At 42.5% G+C, this 19,055-nt stretch overlaps 1 protein-coding gene across 1 annotated transcript in view; it reads left to right on the forward strand.

Moving 5' to 3' along the window:
• The first annotated feature begins 7,132 nt into the window (after positions 1-7,132).
• gpc3 (glypican 3) overlaps positions 7,133-19,055 on the forward strand; it is an 88,346-nt gene continuing 76,423 nt past the window's right edge. Inside the window, exon 1 of the mRNA XM_036549149.1 lies at positions 7,133-7,319. Coding sequence (XP_036405042.1) covers positions 7,163-7,319 — 157 coding nt within the window. The 5' untranslated portion in view covers positions 7,133-7,162. The remainder of the gene's footprint in view (positions 7,320-19,055) is intronic.

The raw sequence follows: 19,055 nt of genomic DNA on the forward strand, positions 1-19,055 counted from the left end.
CTGTTAGCGGATGTAGTTCCCTTGCCTTTAGTTTGGGGGCTGTAGGTTGGGGAGTCGCCCAGAAAGAGAGGCCCATCACATGATGATAGCTTCGCGCCTCTTTCGTAAACCTTTCGACCCTGTAGAGATTTCTAACATCAGAGGTAACATAACTTTTTTTTGGTCCTAATACATTTTATGAATTCATGTTTTAATATGGTTGTACGATAATTTATGATTGAAGCAGGTTTTAACAGAATTGGGGGAAAAACTTTTTCTACCCCTCGGTCATGCACGGCTGAGAAGCTTTTGTGTGTTGCTAGACTACCCAGCCAAGCGAGCTACTACTACAATGCTACATAATTTAGTTAAATAAATGCTTTGATATTTTTTGTTTCAGAAGGAGTGAGGAAATTGGACACTTACATACTGTCACTAGTAGTGTTTGCGGTTTAGCAATTAAATTGTCATTGAGTACACTATATGGACAGCTAGCTAGCTTGGTTAGGTTAGCTGATGATAGCTAACGATATGTAGCTAACTGGGCAGCTGTAAGCATAGGATTATAGCCAAATATCTGGCCAAGATAGCTGGTTCACCCTGTAATGAACGAGTGGGTGATTGCGTTCAGCTTTTTACAACCACCTGTTGGGTTAAATGAGCTAGATTCGCTAGCGAGTTTGTTTCACAGATAATCCTGACATAATTATTCGGATAGCAAAGGAGCTGGATGGTTAGAAACAGGAGTCAAGTTGGAATTAAATGGTGTGTCTTAACTAGAAAAGCATTGTGTTAAGAAACGTGTACGTTTTGCCAAGCTAATTAATGCATTGTAGTGGGAGCTACATGGTTAAAATTTGCAAGCTTATTGGTTGGCTGGAAAACACTGAATTCTATAATGCATTTATGGGGTCACCTCAAATCCAATTGTTTGTTGTAGCTAGTTAGCCAGCTGGTGTGTACTGTGTGGTGCTGCGCGTTGTGGTTCTGTAGCAAGTCGCCTGTAATTGGAAGGCAAAACCCAGTAGTCCTAGTTTGAATGTCACATGGCGCCCAACATTCATGCCGCTTTCACACCGGATTGTTGTTGAACCTTTAGCTAGCTATTGGGACCTTTATCGTTGTTCTCAGGGGTCGAGTACAAAACATGCATGCCCCCTGGCTACATTCTTTCGTAACATCTTTTTGCATGTAGCCAATAGCTGCTTTTAGCTACATAGCCAGCAACTGCTATATTGCCTGCGAGCTGAGCTGCGGTCATTGGCATTTCTATTGACGACGCTTAACATTATGCTGGCTGTTTGTCTGAATGGTAGCTGCTTTGCTAGCTAGCATATTTTGGTAAATGTTTAGCCAGGTATGTATGCAATTTACTAAAATATGCTTGCATAAGGTGCTGTGGGATAATTTTCGTCAATACATTGATTATAATCGTGTTTAACTAGCTCGCTAGCTAACGTTACATAAAATCTTCGCCTTATGGTCCAATGTTATTTTGCGTGAGGCGGTAGTGGAAACCTAACACAGTTAATCGTTTAGCTTGTTACTTGTTTCTTAAGTTGGCAAGCTGGGCTGGTGATGCTTCCTAGGTGGTTAGCAACCTAAGACGCAGCCAGTAGAGCACATGGCGTGCCTCGGCATTACAACTCAGGGCCTCTTTACAATGTTTGTTTCTGTGTTAAGAGGTGCATTGTGGGAATTGCAGTTTATACATCTTAACAGTTTTTGTACCATCGTTTTACAAACCAGGAAAATGGTAGCATAATGAAATGAGTTAGTTCTGTGTACATTGTGTTGTGAGCGGGGGGCTTGTTCCTTTCAGTTCTACACTGCTGACTGAACAGATGAATGCGTGGAAAACCTTTCACTATCTGACATTTCTTCCGAGGAATCGCCAAATAGTTACGCGCTTTCGTAACTACTTTGACCTGCTGTGTTACCCACCCGCGTTGGTCTGAAAAGTCGGGTTTGAACGACCACTGAACTGCAGTTATCTAGAGTAGCACATTCATTTCGACAATGCGCCTTATGCATTTATTGGAAATTTGGAAAACAGCAGTTTGACTTTTTAAAATTGAGATAAAGGTCAACTGTTATATTGTCCCCGCAGTGTTCAGTCTTGGGCTAAAATCTGTTGGTGGATGCCTCGTTCTTCATCAATGTTTTGGCAGTTTCCAGTATATTCCTATCTAATGTCTCCTTTCCGTCAGTGTTCTTTCACTGAAAGAACATCCTCCATCTTAAATTTTTGCGCGGCGGAGCACGTGTGACGTGCCCTTGTGCACTGCGTCACGGTTAGAGTGCAGTTCTCTCTCTTGAGGCATAGCTAAAATGTTAAGTCACTTCGAATCAATTAATGTGTGTTCACTTTTGAGGATTACGTTTTCACTTAAGTGTCCAGCTACTGACTTGAAGAGCAATTTTTCTGGATAGCTGACCCCATTTTATATTTCATTGTCAAATGTAGGTTAACACTAGCATTACAAACGCACATATACCTGTTTGCAAATACCTGCGTTGAGCAATCATTAAAAGTTTAGAATTTAAAAGTTACTGAAGAATGTTATGATCCAGGAATGCTGAGGTGCCAAATCTTTGTGTTTCAGCTGCCCAGACCTGGCTGCACATATGAGTCCACTGCAAAGTGATTTGTGTCATCATTAGTTCAAGATTAATTTGGTATTGAAGCCTTACTGCTATCCCTGAATTCACATACAGTTGACCACATGTTTACAAATTAAAAATCAATGGCTGCTGGAAAGTTGCATCCATGTTTCTGATGTGTGAATTTGGTGCGTGCTAGGTCCAGGTAGTTTTTTTTTTTTTTACACACATTTACAGTTTGGAGCTCTGTTTGAGCTGGTGAATGAGTGTAGCTAAGTGTATTTCTTGAGCTTTCTTCCGCTCAAAGAACTTAATCTGCCTGGTGCTGTCCAGTAGTAGATTGGTGATATGAAATGGTCACTGAGAGAACCAGTGGGTAAGGATGGTATTACTTGTAGCAAGTAACATCTGAATATCATTATATTTGAGTGATCTAAAAGAAAATACTGCATCACTTTACTTTTTTGACAGGAAGATGATGAGAAGCATGTAATTAAACATTAATTCTGTTCTTTTCCCATTTGTTTTTCATCAGGTAGTGTTCCAGCCACTGAAGATGACCCCAGAGGATATGTCATCTTGATACAGATCCTGACCAAGGGGCCGCATGCACTGGAGAGGAGAGGCATCTTTCATCTCTCTCCCTTTCTTCTCTATGCAAACTTATGTGTTAATAAGACGTGAGCTTTCCGATTCCATCTGTCTGATTGGGCTATGGAGATGAGGCCGTCCTGACATTACTGTGGCCCTCCCGCTAAGGTGCATCTAGTGTAGTTAGTGAATTAGTCTAGAATCTACTGCGCTAGGTGCCCCTTCTGGCAGGAGGTGCTGTACGCTCTGCTGATGGAACAGGGTCAGCGATTTGCTCCTTTGCCCTATGGTAAATTTAGTGGGGCCTCTGTCAGTTGTTCAATACATGACGTAAAGTTATGTTTAGTGGAGGTTCCGAAGGGACAAGATTCAACACGTCAGGTTATAAGTTGAGCAAATGTATTTTTTTTTAATTTTTCTGAAATTATATGCTGCTAATTGTGTGAAGGTTGTATCAGACAAATGGCTGTAACAAATCAAAACTGAAGTTGCTTCCAATTTGTTTCTTTCTACTCAGCCAGTAATCTAGAATGCACGCTGCAAGCTGTTCTAGAACGTCGTCGACGGTGTCCTGTTTGAATCGCCTTATGGATGCTCTCAGCCTGTTGTCTGGGCAGTTCCAAAGTGCTCACAGTGCAGGTAGTACCAGCTGATCTACTGCACCGTGCGCACTTCCAGTATTGCCGGGCACAATCCCCTGGATGACAGACGATACCTGTTTTTGTTTTTTCCTTTTTTTTTTTCTTTACTGTGGCTCGCTCACTCACGCAGGTCCACAGTAAGTTTTGCAGGCTTGCATCCAGCTTGTGAAAGTTTTGCTGTGCAAATCCATGCAAAACTCGCTGTGTCTGGGGTAGACCCAACCATAGGGATACACTGGCTTTATGGAAGTCCATTCTTAAACAGAATTCAATGGGAGAAAATTTACTCTGGCACTACATCATTGTCACAGTATGTGGATTAAATGAGGCGTGCAAGGTGTTTTGAAGAGAGCAGAAAGAAGAAAGTTGTATGTCTGTATATTACTGGGTCAAAAAATGGTGTTCTTCCTTTTAACATAAGTGTTGAGTCTCAGAGGAGAGGGGGTTAGAATTGTTTTTTGTCTTGCTGTTTCCGGGTGGATGACTTTGCAATTTTAATGATTCCTAAAACCTTTTAAAAAATTGCACGGTATCCATCTGTAATCCGCCAGATGTTCTGAACTGCAGTGTATTCCTTTTGTAATTTATCATCTGCTTTATTATGATTTTGGCTGAATGTACCTATTATAAATACAACCTTGTTGTCATCCTTGTCCTGTTGTATTTTCCACACTGAAGTTTCACTACTGAAAATGTATCAGTATTACCTTCACGGCATCTTTCGAAAAAAATACGGATTTCAAAATGTTCTTGATGATTGTTTTAAGTGGTATATTTGCACCAAGTTGTAAGATTTAAACTTGATCACTGAAAATTCATATAAAGATATTCCTGATAAACCTATAGTTTAGTCCTCTAAGGGAAAAGAGGCTCAAATAGAAAGGCGCATCTCATCAGATCACGCGTGGTGCGCGTCGAGTGCGTCTCTTGGAAGACCACCAGATGGCAGCACTTGTACGTGTGTGACTTCTGAATAAAGGGGAGTTTTTGATTGCCACTAGTCTCACGTCGACGAAAGGCATGTCGGAAAGTCAGTTGTCATCTTATTTGAACTGATAACATTTAAAATTACATTAATTGTTTCTTCTTTTGTACTGTGAGCATGGTATTGATAAAGCATTTGACGACTGATTTCATTTTTTCGGGTAAAGTTAAGTTCGGCCTGTGTTATGTAGCCTGTATGGGTGGTTTGCGATATGCATATTAGGTTATTGGTAACCTACTGCGCATGTTGTCATTTCTGAAATTTTGGATTCTCCCGTGACTTTTCTTTAAGTTGTTGATTGAAATAACTGAAAATTTAACGTTTGCTGAAAATGAGCCTTAGTGCCACATTGAGATACAGTTGGCTACAATCGTCTCGAATTATCTGGTGTAAACAGTCCTACATGTGATCAGGTAATTTCTAAGTTTAAAAGCAGTGTTATTAATTCGAAGAAGACCGTGCATACCGGTTGTCCAGCTTCTGATGCAGAACGTGACGTTTTGGTACCTGACTAGCCCACTGCTATAACTCATCAAATTCATGATGCACGGTGGGCTGCGTATTCGTGACACGAAACGTTCGTGCCGTTTGGTTAGCACAACAAAGTTGACAGCATGTATGTTCTTTGTATCAGCAAGCCCGAATTGTTTGAAAAAAATTGTACAATTAGAGATTTGCCCGAAGGTCTGGACAAGTGCAATTTGCAAAGAAAATAATGAAAAACTCGTCTGTCAACGTTTGTTTTAATTGGCATTCGTTTGCAGAGCACAGGAAAGAACGTTGGCAAGGTTTTCCAGACCACGTTATCAGTGCACATTACGAGGTATGCATAGGGGATTATGTTATAAATAATTTATCGAGTGTCTCACAGGGAAATGTTGGTTGATTGAAGGATTAAATGCGTGCCAGCACAATGCACTCAACTGTTTGAATGATTGATGGAATCACTGTCAGATTTTCACCCATTTAAGTGTATCGCTGTAGGGAAAACACCCAACCGGCGCTGTAGCGTTAATAACACACTTGAACGAGCTCTGCGCTTCAGTGGCACAGGGATGCCCTGACTGCCGAGAGAAAAATAATGACGCCCTCCTGGCGATTTTCTTTCTGGTCGTCTTGTCCTATCATGCAACCTATTCTCATTAACGGATGGGAATAAACGTAGCATCGACCAGCACCAACTGCAAGCTGGTATGTTACATCGCTGTGGGTTGGCCTCGTACTAGATACAGTCCCAGTTCCAGAGATATATAAAATAACAGCGCAGTTTGACTCAACCCTGAGACTTTTTATTGGAATATCTGTTCTAAGATGATATTAGTTACAAAAGTAGGTCTATGCGTTAGGATAATGAGCGGACAAGGAACTCCTTGGTTAGTACAACTTAAAATAAATAAAAATAAATCTGTCCCAGCAGTTCCAATATCATGTATATCTTTTATCTGAGAAAGACGAACTTTTATTCTTTCTGTCTCGGTATATAGTGATGCTCTAATGCATGTCCCGGTTTCTTTAAAAGAAAAATGCATTCGCCGCATTATTCATGTTAGATACAAATCAATGATAACAACGATAACTATACTCCACATGTATACGTTCTATTTTACGTGACGTTATTAAGTTAATAAAGTTGCATAAAAAAGTGTAGCGACACTACTGTACCCGGGTCGCTGTATTTTATCTATTGCCTTGAAGGGCAAACATATCCAGGTGCGTCCCGACGGAAAATAGGTCGGAAATCACACACGAGTTGGTGGGTATATACATTTATAACCATAGCTGCACGATAGCCCTGAACTGTCAGTTCGGTGAGCGCGCTCTGGAAGGCGATCGCGCGCAGACTGTCCTGCGATTTTCTAAGTCGTCCGTCTCTAGCGCAGCCAGTCGACAGGCAGCGGAGCTGTGGAAGGGAGGCGAGAGGTCTACGAGTCACGAAACTCCTCTCTCAAGTGCAGAGGTGCATGCAGTATGCAGGCAAAGCTCCAAATGTGGAATGATCGTTGTGTTTAACCGGAACAGTGCGTTTTTATCCGCAATATCGATTATATTGAAAGTGACGTTGTGTTAGTATTCTGCATCCCACAAGGAGATGAAGAAGTTGCTTAGCTGGTGCACCGCGTTTGAGGGGAATAGCCGAATGATGCTTATCGCGGGATTTGGCAGTTTTTTGGTACAAAAAGAACAAGGAGCAGCGCTGTTGCCCACAGGAAATAGCTTCTTGAAGTAACCGTCAAATATATACTTTCTTGATCGCAACAGCGTTTATTTCCTAGTCTTAATGAGCTGTGAATTAGTTGAGGTGATCTAAATACTTATTCCGAAGTGTCGTGCATTCGCTGCGGCGAACTTCCTGTCTCGTGCCATGGAAGGTGCCTGCGTCCCAGGTGCGCTGCTGCTGTGCGTCCTTCTCCTGCCTCTCGCGCATCCCAGCGACCAGGTTCCCGACTGCCAGGTGGTGCGCTCGTCCTTCCAGTCGCTGAGCCCAGGGGTGAAGTGGACCCCCGATAGTCCTGTTTTAGGTAAATGCACCATTCCTTTCTGATCTGACATGTTGCGAATTGTCTTGCATTGGTTATTCACGTGCACCCGTTTTGGTGATAATGGGGGCGATGAAGTCAAAGGTAAATCATAACTGAAATTAACAACTACGCAGACGTTGTGTTTATGTCTATTGAAAATACTGTTCACATTATTTACTTCAAACAGGTACTGCATGGTCACGCTAGATAGAAACACCTCACGGCGCCCTGGGGAATGCAATAAAATCTTTCAAGTTCTGTTCTTCATTAGTGGGTCCGGTTAGGTAAGCATAGGTAAGCGTTGTGAAGTAACTACGTGGTACCGAGTCGCCCGTGCGGCGGCTTGCGGACGGAGCGTCCACTTTGATCCGTTTTAGTTTCACGGGTGGGAAGCAGAAGAATGCATTTGCCCCCAGCTGAAGCTCGTCTTTATTATTTCAATAACACTTACGCTGCAACCTGTTGACATCATGAAACAACAAACAGAAGGAACTCTTTAAAAGGGCTGTTTGATGGCTTTATACACTCAGATTTAACCTTGAGTGGTAGATTTAAACTTCTCCCTAAGGCATCACAAATGTTTAATGGTCTTTTAACTCAATGCTTTGAAACTAACACATAAAAATGACAGAGTATTTTCATAACTAAAATGTTCAATAGCCATATTGAGCATTGGGATTGTTACAAAAAAAAATAGGAGGTGAGTCAAAGTTTGCCTCTGCAGGTGATTTTTTTCTGGCTCTCATAGCAGGCACTTTATGTTGGTCCAGCCCACAACTTGAGCTATTATCACAAGTTCTCTCTCTCTTTAACATAAGCAGTCTGCTCAATCCTGAGTCTGATTTTAGGATTTCTGCTCGGGGGAACAGTGATATCCTCAGGTCAGTTGTAATGGTGCAGGTTCCTCCCCTGCCTGTCAGCCTATCAGCCCACTCGGTGTAGGTGGGATCGGTCCAGCGCAGAGCGCAGAAACATCCACCCATTCAGCCACAAGCACCACAGGCTTGAGACAGTGATGGAAATCTTGACATGAGAAGACCAAAGGTTGAAATTCTTGTCAGAAGGAAGCACTGGAATTTCAGATGCTTTTCCTTACAAGGTCATCTCCTTGCTGTCATTTAAACTTACTTTTCACATATCAAGGGTTGAACATTCCAGGTGCAACAGCAGCAACAGCAGGGTAAAAAAAGTCATGATTTTTTCATTGATCGGCAGTAGCATTATGACAGAGTGTTATTCCGGGTATGGAATGAAATTTAAAACTGCCATACACTAGTTCTGCAGCTGAAAAACAGTAGATTGTTTGATCTGGGCTCTTGTGACTGAAACGGGGAGCTGAGCAGGGAGTGTCTGTCTCTCTGTGGTATGAGAACAGGGACTGTGAAAGTAGCCCAAGGAGGGAGAATGGGAGATATGCTTGTCATCTATAACAGCCTTAAGTTAAACTTCACACCAGTGTTGTGGCTCCTGTGCCCTGATCATTGGCTGACTTTGCCTTGTTATTCACAGATTCTAGATGGGTTGACAGGATAGCTTCAGAGGTTTTTTTATTTAGTTTTGTTTGTATTTCTTCCTGCTGGTTGTTGTGCACAATGAGCTCTGCTTTCCTCTCTTTGTAGTGTAATGCTGGGGGTAGAAAATGAGAAGAAAATAATAGCTAACAACTGAAAAAAAATGCCAGCACCCATTAATAGAAATGGTTTGGAAAAATGCCAGCTCTGTTCAGAACATCACTTTAATTTTATACATGGCAAGCCCAAACAAAGTGCACACTGAAAATTTTATCCTGATCTCAATATGGATACTGTTGTGCCATTGTGACGTAATAATTCAAAACTAGAGATATGCATTAATATGTCTACTGATTAACACAGATCTCAACACCATGTTAGTAAACATCAGATCTTGGTTAGTCTACCAGCTAGCTTGTACCTTGTCTGGCCAACTACTGAAACTTGGTCTTGCAGCACTTCCAATATTGTGACTCCATGTATGACTTTCACTTGTGTTGTATTCTGCCTCACTTGTAAGTCGCTTTGGATAAAAGCGTCTGCCAAACGAATAAACGTAAATGTAATGTAAGTGTAGTCAAGCTGTTGTAAGTCAATATTTTCAAAGCATGTAGCATTGACCTTTGATCTTAGTTTTCTGCTCTTACCTGAAGAATAAAGACACCAAACAAAAGGATGTTCCTTAGATATGTAGGCATGAGGAAGAAAAAATATCACTGCTTTTCTGCAGCGAACTTTAGTGCAGCCAAGCTATTGTGGATCCCTAGCTGTGATTGTTGCTTCTGATTCATTATGTAAATTGATAGCTTTTCTTGTGGTCAAAACACAGTCAGCTGCTAATGTTAATTGGATGTTTTAGTGCCATGTCAGAAAGGGGAAATGTCGCAGGTTATTTTTTTTCTTATCTCCTCATCAGCAGTCCATGCTTTGCCAATGGCAGAGTAACAGTAATATACTAAAGGCTGGTAAATGTACTGTGAATGTGCAGCATTTGTATACTCTGGGTACTGTGTTGAGCCATTGTTTCTGCCAGATGGTGTGTGATGATGATTGGGTACACCTATCTGTCTAATGAATGTATAGTCATCTTATTTTTTTCTGTTACCACAAGCAAAATTGTTTCTAGATTTTGAATATTCTGGTGCACACGTGAAATCCAGGTGATTGTGCTACCATCACGCAAAGCAATCGCACAGTGGTTTCAGTTTACAGAGTATGTTACCTTTTCTGAACAAAAGTAGAAAAAAGATAAACTATTTACAATGTATAGTTCAAGCAAAGGAACGAGCTAGAAATGAGCAAAGGGAAAGCTACTGTAATTAGTGTGTATCTTAGGGTGATGCTGTATGTACCTGAACTACCTGTTTATTTCAATTTTTCCCATGAGCACTTGACAGATCAGTGTGAGGAATGGCACCATCTATGGTCTCCAGCAGCAATTAAATTAATATTCCTCCTGCCAGAGAGAGGGAATGATGGGATACCAGTGGCTTATTTTGAATCCACTATATTTTAATGAGTTTTGGCAGCAAGGATCAGAAGGTGCTGCCCCAAATTCTGCTGTAACTACAATAACTGTTGCCTGAGCTCTGTGCCCTGATTGTGCCCTAGTGTCGTCCTTGTGTCACAAATGAATGTGGACAGCCTCGGTAGTAATTGAAAGCATGGCGATTGTGGGTACAGTAACGTAGCTGTCTCTTCCTGCTGATGGCTTTGATTTTGTTAGGAGCCACATTGCGATACCGATTCATCTGATTCGGAGGCTTATTGTGCTCTGTGTATCAGTTTTCTTTTCCTTTTACTCTATGCCTGCCTTCCACCTTTCTCCCTGCGCTGTGTAACGGTGTAAGCACTGTGTGTGTATCGTAAAATCAGTTACGATTGTGAGTTTGAATCCTAGCTCTGGTTTTCAGTGTGGTGTTTTGTCTGTGATGTGTTACTTGCCATTGTGTAGCAATGCCCTTATATCTGGCTCTGTGTTGGCCCCAGAAGTGTATTTATCAAGACGGCTAAAACACTGAGAACAGACTGAGAACAGACTGAGAACTGTAAAACAAAAACCTGCCAAGGTATATTTCCATTGCTTTTTCTTTCCACAGAAGCCATCCTACCTGCTGCTACACTCAGCCAGTCAGGGGAGATTTTAATGTCAAATATGTTTTATATAAAATATAAGTATCTTTTCAAAGGGTATCAAATATCTTAAGCAAGATTGTGGATGATCTGCCAGTTCATTTAAATAGTCAAATCTATGGTCTTAGTTTGGTAGTAGTGGCAAGTATTTACATGTTTATACTTACACACATTTATATCCCTCGTAAAATCATCCAGCTCAGTATGTACTTCTGTCTTGCAAAAATTGTAGAAGTTATTTGTTGGAAGGTTCCCATTTCCAGTGTTTAAACTTTAATTGCCAAAGCAATCATTTAGCATTTGCCCTTCTGGTTGAACTGAAAAGGGACTAAGCAGTCATAGCAAGCACTGCTGAACTTTAGAGTGAACAGCTGTGTTAATATTCTAGTAAGCTACGAGCACATATTTGATCTGGCTAATCAGAGGATAACGCAAAGGTAAACTACTCAAAACTTTAATCTCAACTTTAATCAATCCAAGCTTTAAGAGCAAATATTTCAGAGCAAAGTGAGGATCAAAGCTAAGCATGGACAGCACTGGACCCTCCTGATACCAGCCCTCCTGGTCATGGAAGGAAGATCGAGAGGAAATAAAGAACCGGCAGTGGCCTATTCACCTCTGCCAGGTTCTGGTTCCGACTGGTACAACAGACAGAAATGAATGGACGTAGACCCCTAGAATAGATGGGAAAACCTATGGGAGGTGGCATCAGACATCCACAGTTCCAGTTCATGGTTTGATTTCCAACAGTGACAGAGCCTCTATTCCCCTCCTTACTGCTGTCTGGAGTTCAGTAGTCTACAGCAGCCCAGAGCAATTCCCCTTACCATTAAGCAAAAGGGAATATGAAGAAGTTGTGTCATAGGACCATGAGTACCCATGAGTACTTCAGACTTTCATTAATGTTACCTCAGTGAGCAAAAGCAGCATCTAAGGCAGTATTATTGTGCTATGAAAGACTTGTAGTTTAGCATTTACATTACATTACATTGATGGCATTTCACAGACACTCTTATCTAGGGTGACTTATGTGACAATTTTACATGATATCCATTCATACATCTGGATATTAGCTGCGGCAAATCTGGGTTTAGTACCTTGCCCAAAGGTACAGCAGCAGTGTCCAAGTAGGGAATCAAACCAACAACCTTTCTGTTGCAAGCCCTGCTCCTTACCACCATGCTACACTACCAACCCAGTGTTAATCTTCATTGCATTTTTGCTCCTTGTAAGATCTCACTAACTTGGTCCTGTTGAACTGCTGCCCAGGTATACAGTACACCAAAGGGTCAAAAGAGTTTTATGTGATCAGCCCTCCATCCGAGTTTTCTTTAATGGACTGGTAATTTCTTCTGATGCGTAGTCCATCATTGCACCATAGTTGAACAGTTGATAAAAGGAATATGATTAAATGACCCAAGTTTACTAAACATTTTGTCATAATTGAGATGCTTTATTTATTTATTTTTTTTTTTGCAACAGATAATTAAGAGCCAAGTATGAAACAGTACTCTTCAGATAGATAACACGAGATCGGGTGGATAATAGACTTGACTTGAATTTTGCTGCTTTAAAATGGACAGAAGTGAATGTGTCCTTACATGACACCAGAGCGGTCAGCCCTTGTTCACCTTATGCACATTGCGCAAAATCACCTTTGATGTTTGAAATGCATAAATGAGAGCAGGAGTTTTTCAGATATGTTCTGGTAACAGGTTATATTGCTTTTTAATATGGTTTCTTTTTGGCAGCGGGGCACTGGAGGCCTGTTATGAAGGCGAGGGAGGAAGGTGGTAATGACTGTCTGAGGAAGGGGATTGAAGCGGGTAGAGGTGGAGGATCTGTGGGCTTGCCTGAGGGGAGAGGGGGGAAATTGGGAGGCGTGTGTCTGCAGGAATTCACAGGTGGGGTGGTGTGTGTGTGTGTGTGTGTGAGATGGGGGGCGGGGGTGTTCCTGTGACGGATGCAGGCAGACGACAGACAGCCCTGAATTCTGATCAAGCTCCATGTGGTGCCAGGGGGCCTGAGTCCAAAGAGAAGGATTTTTTTTTCTAGACACATTTATAGAAAAATTCTGCAGATGCCAAGAGAACAGAGAAGAAAAGGGAGAGTGAATGTGAGACAGATGAGCGTTTCTGTCTACCCTTCCTCACTTGAGGGGGGATGTCTGAATGAAAGTTGGATCAAACCAAAGCTCCGCCAACAGCTTTTGTTCTTGTTATTCCGACTGAAAAGTGGTAAGAACAGACCAACAGACAGACGGACACGCACACACTCACAGACGCGCGGTCTGCTTAATCAGATTGCCTTTCAGACCTGAGACTCCCCCAGCCTGGCTTGGTGCTCGTGACTGGAGAGGAATGTTGAGGTGGAGGTGGAGAGCCTCTTGAGTAACAGCCTGTAAGTGCTCCATGCCCAGCTCCTCGCTCTGCCTTTTAACAGTGTGGAGGGGGCACGAGAGACCCTCCCCATTCCCAATACTGCAGTTCGCAGTGTGGGGTATTTGCTCCAGGCAGCGGTCCCTGTCTCCAGCTTCACTGTCTCCTCCTGGCCTGCAGTGGACTTCACCATCCCTGACTCTCTTACATTCGTTCTACATGTTACACATGTTGAGAGCATTTTTTACCTAAAGATATATATTCATAACTTACTCGCACTTACTTACACACAACTGCATTATAATGTTACTTTCATTATGGAAATGCGGTTGTTTTGTGTTGGTAACGCCTAAGTTCTTTGCGCGAAAGATTTTATCATTAGCGCAGCTCACGGTGTCCTCCATACGCCAGTGATGAGCGTCTTTCCTGCGGTTTGACTTGTTTTCCCCACTCCGAGCTGCCTGGGAGTGACACCAATGCAGGGGGAAGAATCCACTCCCTCCACCCACCTCACTCCCTGATTGGAAGCGTGGTCATTGCAGCAATAAAGGAGGAGACTGAGAGAGCGAGGGAGCACGAGCAGGCGCTGACACGGCTGTGTTTGTGGGCCTCTGATAGTGGCTCCATCCATGGAGTAATTAGCGTAGGGGTGAGCTCGGGTCGGGCCTGCCGGGCCGACGCCCCGTCTTGGAGTCTACCCGTCACAGGACACTGGCCAAAACTCTGGCAGCTGACCGGAGCGGCAGTCTCTTTCTCACCAGCGTTCGCGCCGCAAGTGAGACCGGTGAACAGTCTTAGAGGTGGAACAATGGGCATTGGAAGCCACCTGCAGGACCCGAAGCAAAATAAGCGCGTAGTACGAAACCCACCTCTCGCCAGGACTGCAGTGAGCTCAGTGCTGAGTAGACTTGTTATGTTATCCCTTTAATGGAGGTGAATGGCAATAGAAGTGCTTTTCGTTTTAAAAGGGGGGGATCTTTAGGATCGGTGAGATTTGAACAGACCTTCACGATTTACAACACAACGACCCATTTCTGGTGAGGGAGAGAAAAGCTGGGGCGCAAGCACTCTACAGTGTCTAGTTATTTTGCTTCGGCTGTGAATGTTCTTTCAACATATTCCTGCGTTTTTAACTTATGCGAGTTTCCCCACTGCCACCGAAGTGGAGTCTCACTAATTACTGAACATCTTCACTACATGGCTGTTTGGCCTCATTACATGACTGATAAGGCCCAGGAGCTGATTTGATGAAGTAATTATAGTGCTGAAACTATAAAACTAGAATCAACTATTCCAGTCTTGGAATAAAGTGAGGATGGGAAAAGGGCAGCACCAAGTCCCTAAGTACAAGGGTAGTGCAAAACAATGGACTGCTTCAGCACAGTAGCGCCCCCCTCCCCCTGCCTATTTCTTAAATTATTCCATGATTGGTTTCTTACAGTGTGTCATTGTTTAACTACGCTCATTTATTTATGTGTGATGTCTTTCTTGTGAAATGCAACATCAGCCCGCAGAAAGCTGTCAGGATTCCTAATTCCTGAACATGAGTTGTTGATCTATAATTAATGTCTCTGAGGGCCTTTCAGCATTTTCCATATCTTAACACATGCTGTTTCTTTCTTTTTTCTTTTTTTTTTTTTTGCTGTTTCCAAATGAACTTGCATGCTGATTGCTTCATAATTGGCTTTGGAATGTATACTGTATGTTCATACTTGCTCAATTTTTTTCCCATCTGAATGCTGCAGTCTTGTTAAAACGAGCAGGGGGTGAGTCTCACTGTGGCCATAGTGAAGCTGTCATGATTGTGTACGTTGTGACAGCGAGAATAATTACATGTTTACATAAGGCCCGACTGAGCTACAGCCGAATGTGGCAGTGTGGGGTTTTTTTTGGATATACATCACCTTGAGGTACATCTGAACCCCTGCTGGAGCTGGTCTCTGGTCTCTGTCAAAGATGTGGAAATAGATGTTCTGTTTTTTTTTTTATGTGGAATGAGGAATTGGAACATCGGATTTCATCTTCTTCCTATTTCCCTGTTTTTTTTTCTTCCAGTCTGCCTCCCACACCTACAGATGCAAACATAGGCAGAGGGAGGTGGGGGTTTGGGGGGGGGGGGGGGCGACCTCGGACTTGGTTGCTGAAAGGGGTCTGGGGCCATGGATACTTGCTGAAATTCAATTAAAATGCAAGGATCATGAATGAGGGGAACAGGAGGGGAGGGAGAGAGGGGAAGGAAAGAAAGAAAGAAAGAAAGAAGGAAAGGAAAACAGGAGTGAAGGCAGGGAGAAAGAGAAAAGAAAGGAGAACAGGAGAGAGTGGTGAGAGAGGGAGCGCACATGCTGTGGCACAGTCGCAAACGCGATTGCTGCCCAGATGGAATATTTGTCACGGCTGCCTCTGCTTGCCACCTAACCTCATCGATCTGCTTTTGTTTCCTCTGATTTCGTTGATTTGTTGATCCGTAGCAAGTTGCTCTTCCATGCAAACGGAGGACCCATATTTGTTTCAGACAGACGCTTGCTGGGAGTGGGGCTGATTCTTTCATACCTCCAGCAGGAGATAATTAGCCCGTAGAGTTCTCCACCCGCTTTACCGCCATTCCTTTGTTTGCCAACGGCAGTCAGCAGTGTCCTTGAGCACAAAGCACCGGAATCACTTTCAAAGGCTTGGTTCACCAAACACGAACCATCAAAACACATATATATCACCACAGTTCTGAATGGAGCAGAGCTCCTGGTCAACCCAGTGCCGCAGCAGAGTTGTGTAGACTCGGAGCCTTATTGCAGCAGCCTGCCTCTCCCTGCTCTTCAGTGGCTCTCTAACGATAGGAGGCTTGTGTGTAGGTGTGTAGGCGTGTAGGCTCGGGCGGTAGCATAGCATAGTGGTTACAGGACTTGTAACTGAAAGGTTGCCGGTTCGATTCCCCACTGGGGCACTGCTGCTATACCCTTCGGCAAGGTACTTAACCCACAATTGCCTCAATAAATATTCAGCTGTGTAAACGGTTAACATTGTGAAGCAAAAAAACTGTAACCTGTGTGAGTCTCTCTAGATAAGAGTGTCTGCTAAACGCCAATGATGTAATGTAATGTGTGCCTTTATCAGACAGTGGCTGTGGCTGCCACGTACCCCCTCTGCCATGATTTACTACTCTGCACAAAGAAACAAAGTAGAGTAACCCATGGCACTACACTGGCAATTTGTGGTCTTTGTAATTTAGCTAATATTAGCTATCAGCCCTGCGGGTAGATATATGTGAGTCAGCTGAGTGTATGCGTCACTTGTCTGTGACAGGTCCAGCTTATGAGCTAACCTGGAAACACATGAGACATGTGTCGGAACATGTTTTCCACTTTGCTGGGAAAGTAGTGTATGATCTTTCACCATTCAGCACCCAGCATTAATCTTAAGTGATGACTGCCATGTAAGGCTAGGAGCTTAATCACAGAATGGGGATTGCTTCAAAGAGGAGCATTCAGTCATATTTGCATCTGAGGTGTTTGTCTTTATGTGAGGGGAGTTATTGTAAATAAAATTTACTGTAATATTAAGTTTAATAATGGTAACTTTTTTTTTATTCATATTTTGTTCTTGTTTTTAGGCACCTTTGGCATGAATCCAAAGTTAAATCTTTAAAGCCAGTGAGCATTTCAACACATAAAAAAAAAAATCGTTATGTAGTGGACTCTATGTACATAATTCACCATAATCGGTGGTTTGGTGTACATTCTACACACGCAGTTATTTTGTGTCCCTTTCTGTGTTAGGTAGACACGGTCCCTTTAAGAAATAGTGCTTTCCTACAATGTTTATTATAAAGGTGTGCAATCATTGTCTCTAGTGCTCAGTCTATGCTCATGATGAAATTTGTTGAAAGGGTTTCTTTAAGCAATGCCTTGAAGTAAACACAATTATTTTACACAGAATTGGTACCTGGAGCTATGGAGGTGATGAGCTGTGTGATGTACCTTTTCTTAATTAACACAGTAGAATGAGGGCCTTACTGGAGCTACATGGTCTGGAATTCCACGGGGCGGCATTTTGGTTTTGCTGAACTAAAAGAATTAACTTGAATGATTCTGTTCTTGGCTTGTACTTGGACTGGAGCCCTTCTGGGAAAACCATGTTGCTGTTAGAGTGGTGTTGGTGGGCCAGCAGGGGGCAGTCTTCCCTCTTGACCCAATGGGAGACCAATGTCCTAGTGCAGTGATGTGGCCGTTGTTGCGTAGAAGACTCTGTCTTTCGGATTTAAACCCAGCTCCTGACTCTCTGTGGTCTTTAAAGATACTTCTGGCACTTCTCACAAAGAGTAGCGGGGTTCCCAGTTGTCTGGTGCAAAAAATGGCTGCTGAAATATGCTATATAGATGTAATCTATTACACTTTCTCTAAAACTTGCCTTAAGCGTATGGAACATACATAGCAGCTGCCATTCCAAACCCCATGATGTTCCTCTCCCCTTCTTGTTCTTTTTCAAGCAGCACTAATCTACCCCAGTATCTCCAACATTAAAGCAAGATCAATCGCAATATTCTCTCTAGGATAATTACATCCATAACATTAAACTGAACACGATGCACGCTACAATTTTATGATCACATCTGAACAGTACAGTACTCTACAATAGTATAATAATAGCATAACAGTCTTTACAATAGTTTAACATCTCCATGGTGTACCGGATTTTTTTCCTTTGACTGAACTTGCACAAAATAGACACAATGAAATGAAATAAAAACCTTAGCCCTAATTCATAGATACACTAAAACTGTATGCCTTGCAGTTTGGTGTTTTATTACCAAGTTCAGCATTCATACCTTGTTTAAGGGCACAATCACCACCCCACCTAGGAGTCACACCTTCCATTTTACAAGTCCCATCCCCACAGCGAGCTGGGATTTACGCACACATTCACATCATAACATGTCAACATTGCCCTTATATGGACAAGCTGACTGTCAATGGTGTGATAGTAGAGTGGTTTACTAATTACACAGAGGATTATGGGTTCAAAAAGCTCCAGCAGAGCTGTAATCAAGACAGCAGCGAATGAATTGCAGGAGATGCATGTAAAAGGTCAAGTGAGTATAAATAATTGTGTCTCTCCTAAGCGGAAAGAATAAGGCATTGTTTCCTGACCTGGTCTCAGGGACAGATTGTGCATGCTGGTTTTTGTCCCAGTAAATAAATTGATGGTCGGTGTGGGCCAGCGTCTTGGCAAAGATTAATGCAAAATCAGGGGATGTTGGTGCTCAGAAGGCACTAAAAATAGTCATCCTGCATAATGGCTGTTATTTTTGAAAAGGGGCGACGAGAGTTTACAATGTTGTCCTCCAATGTTTTTGGCTACATGCATCGATCAAATATGGTGGACATGATCCATTTGGAAATATGTGATGGAATGCATTCTGCTGGCATTAACAGCATCACATGTGCACTCTGATTGGCTACAGTCGCCGATCAATGGCTGCCACTTCAAAGTATTCCATGTTGGTGATGGAATCAGTGTACTCCTGTGCTAAATATTGCCATTTTCAAAAGTTAATTAGTTATTGAAAAGTGCAAATAGTACAGAAAATGTAATAATATGGCAAGCCCTTACATTGTTTAAAAGTGATTAGTATTTGTTTGCATTTTAAAAATTGAAATGTAAACAAATGTCACAGGAAAATGTAATATTAAATAGCTGTTAGGCTGATACACATGGGGCTG

This window comes from Megalops cyprinoides, chromosome 16 (genome assembly GCF_013368585.1).
Source record: "Megalops cyprinoides isolate fMegCyp1 chromosome 16, fMegCyp1.pri, whole genome shotgun sequence".
NCBI lineage: Eukaryota > Metazoa > Chordata > Actinopteri > Elopiformes > Megalopidae > Megalops > Megalops cyprinoides.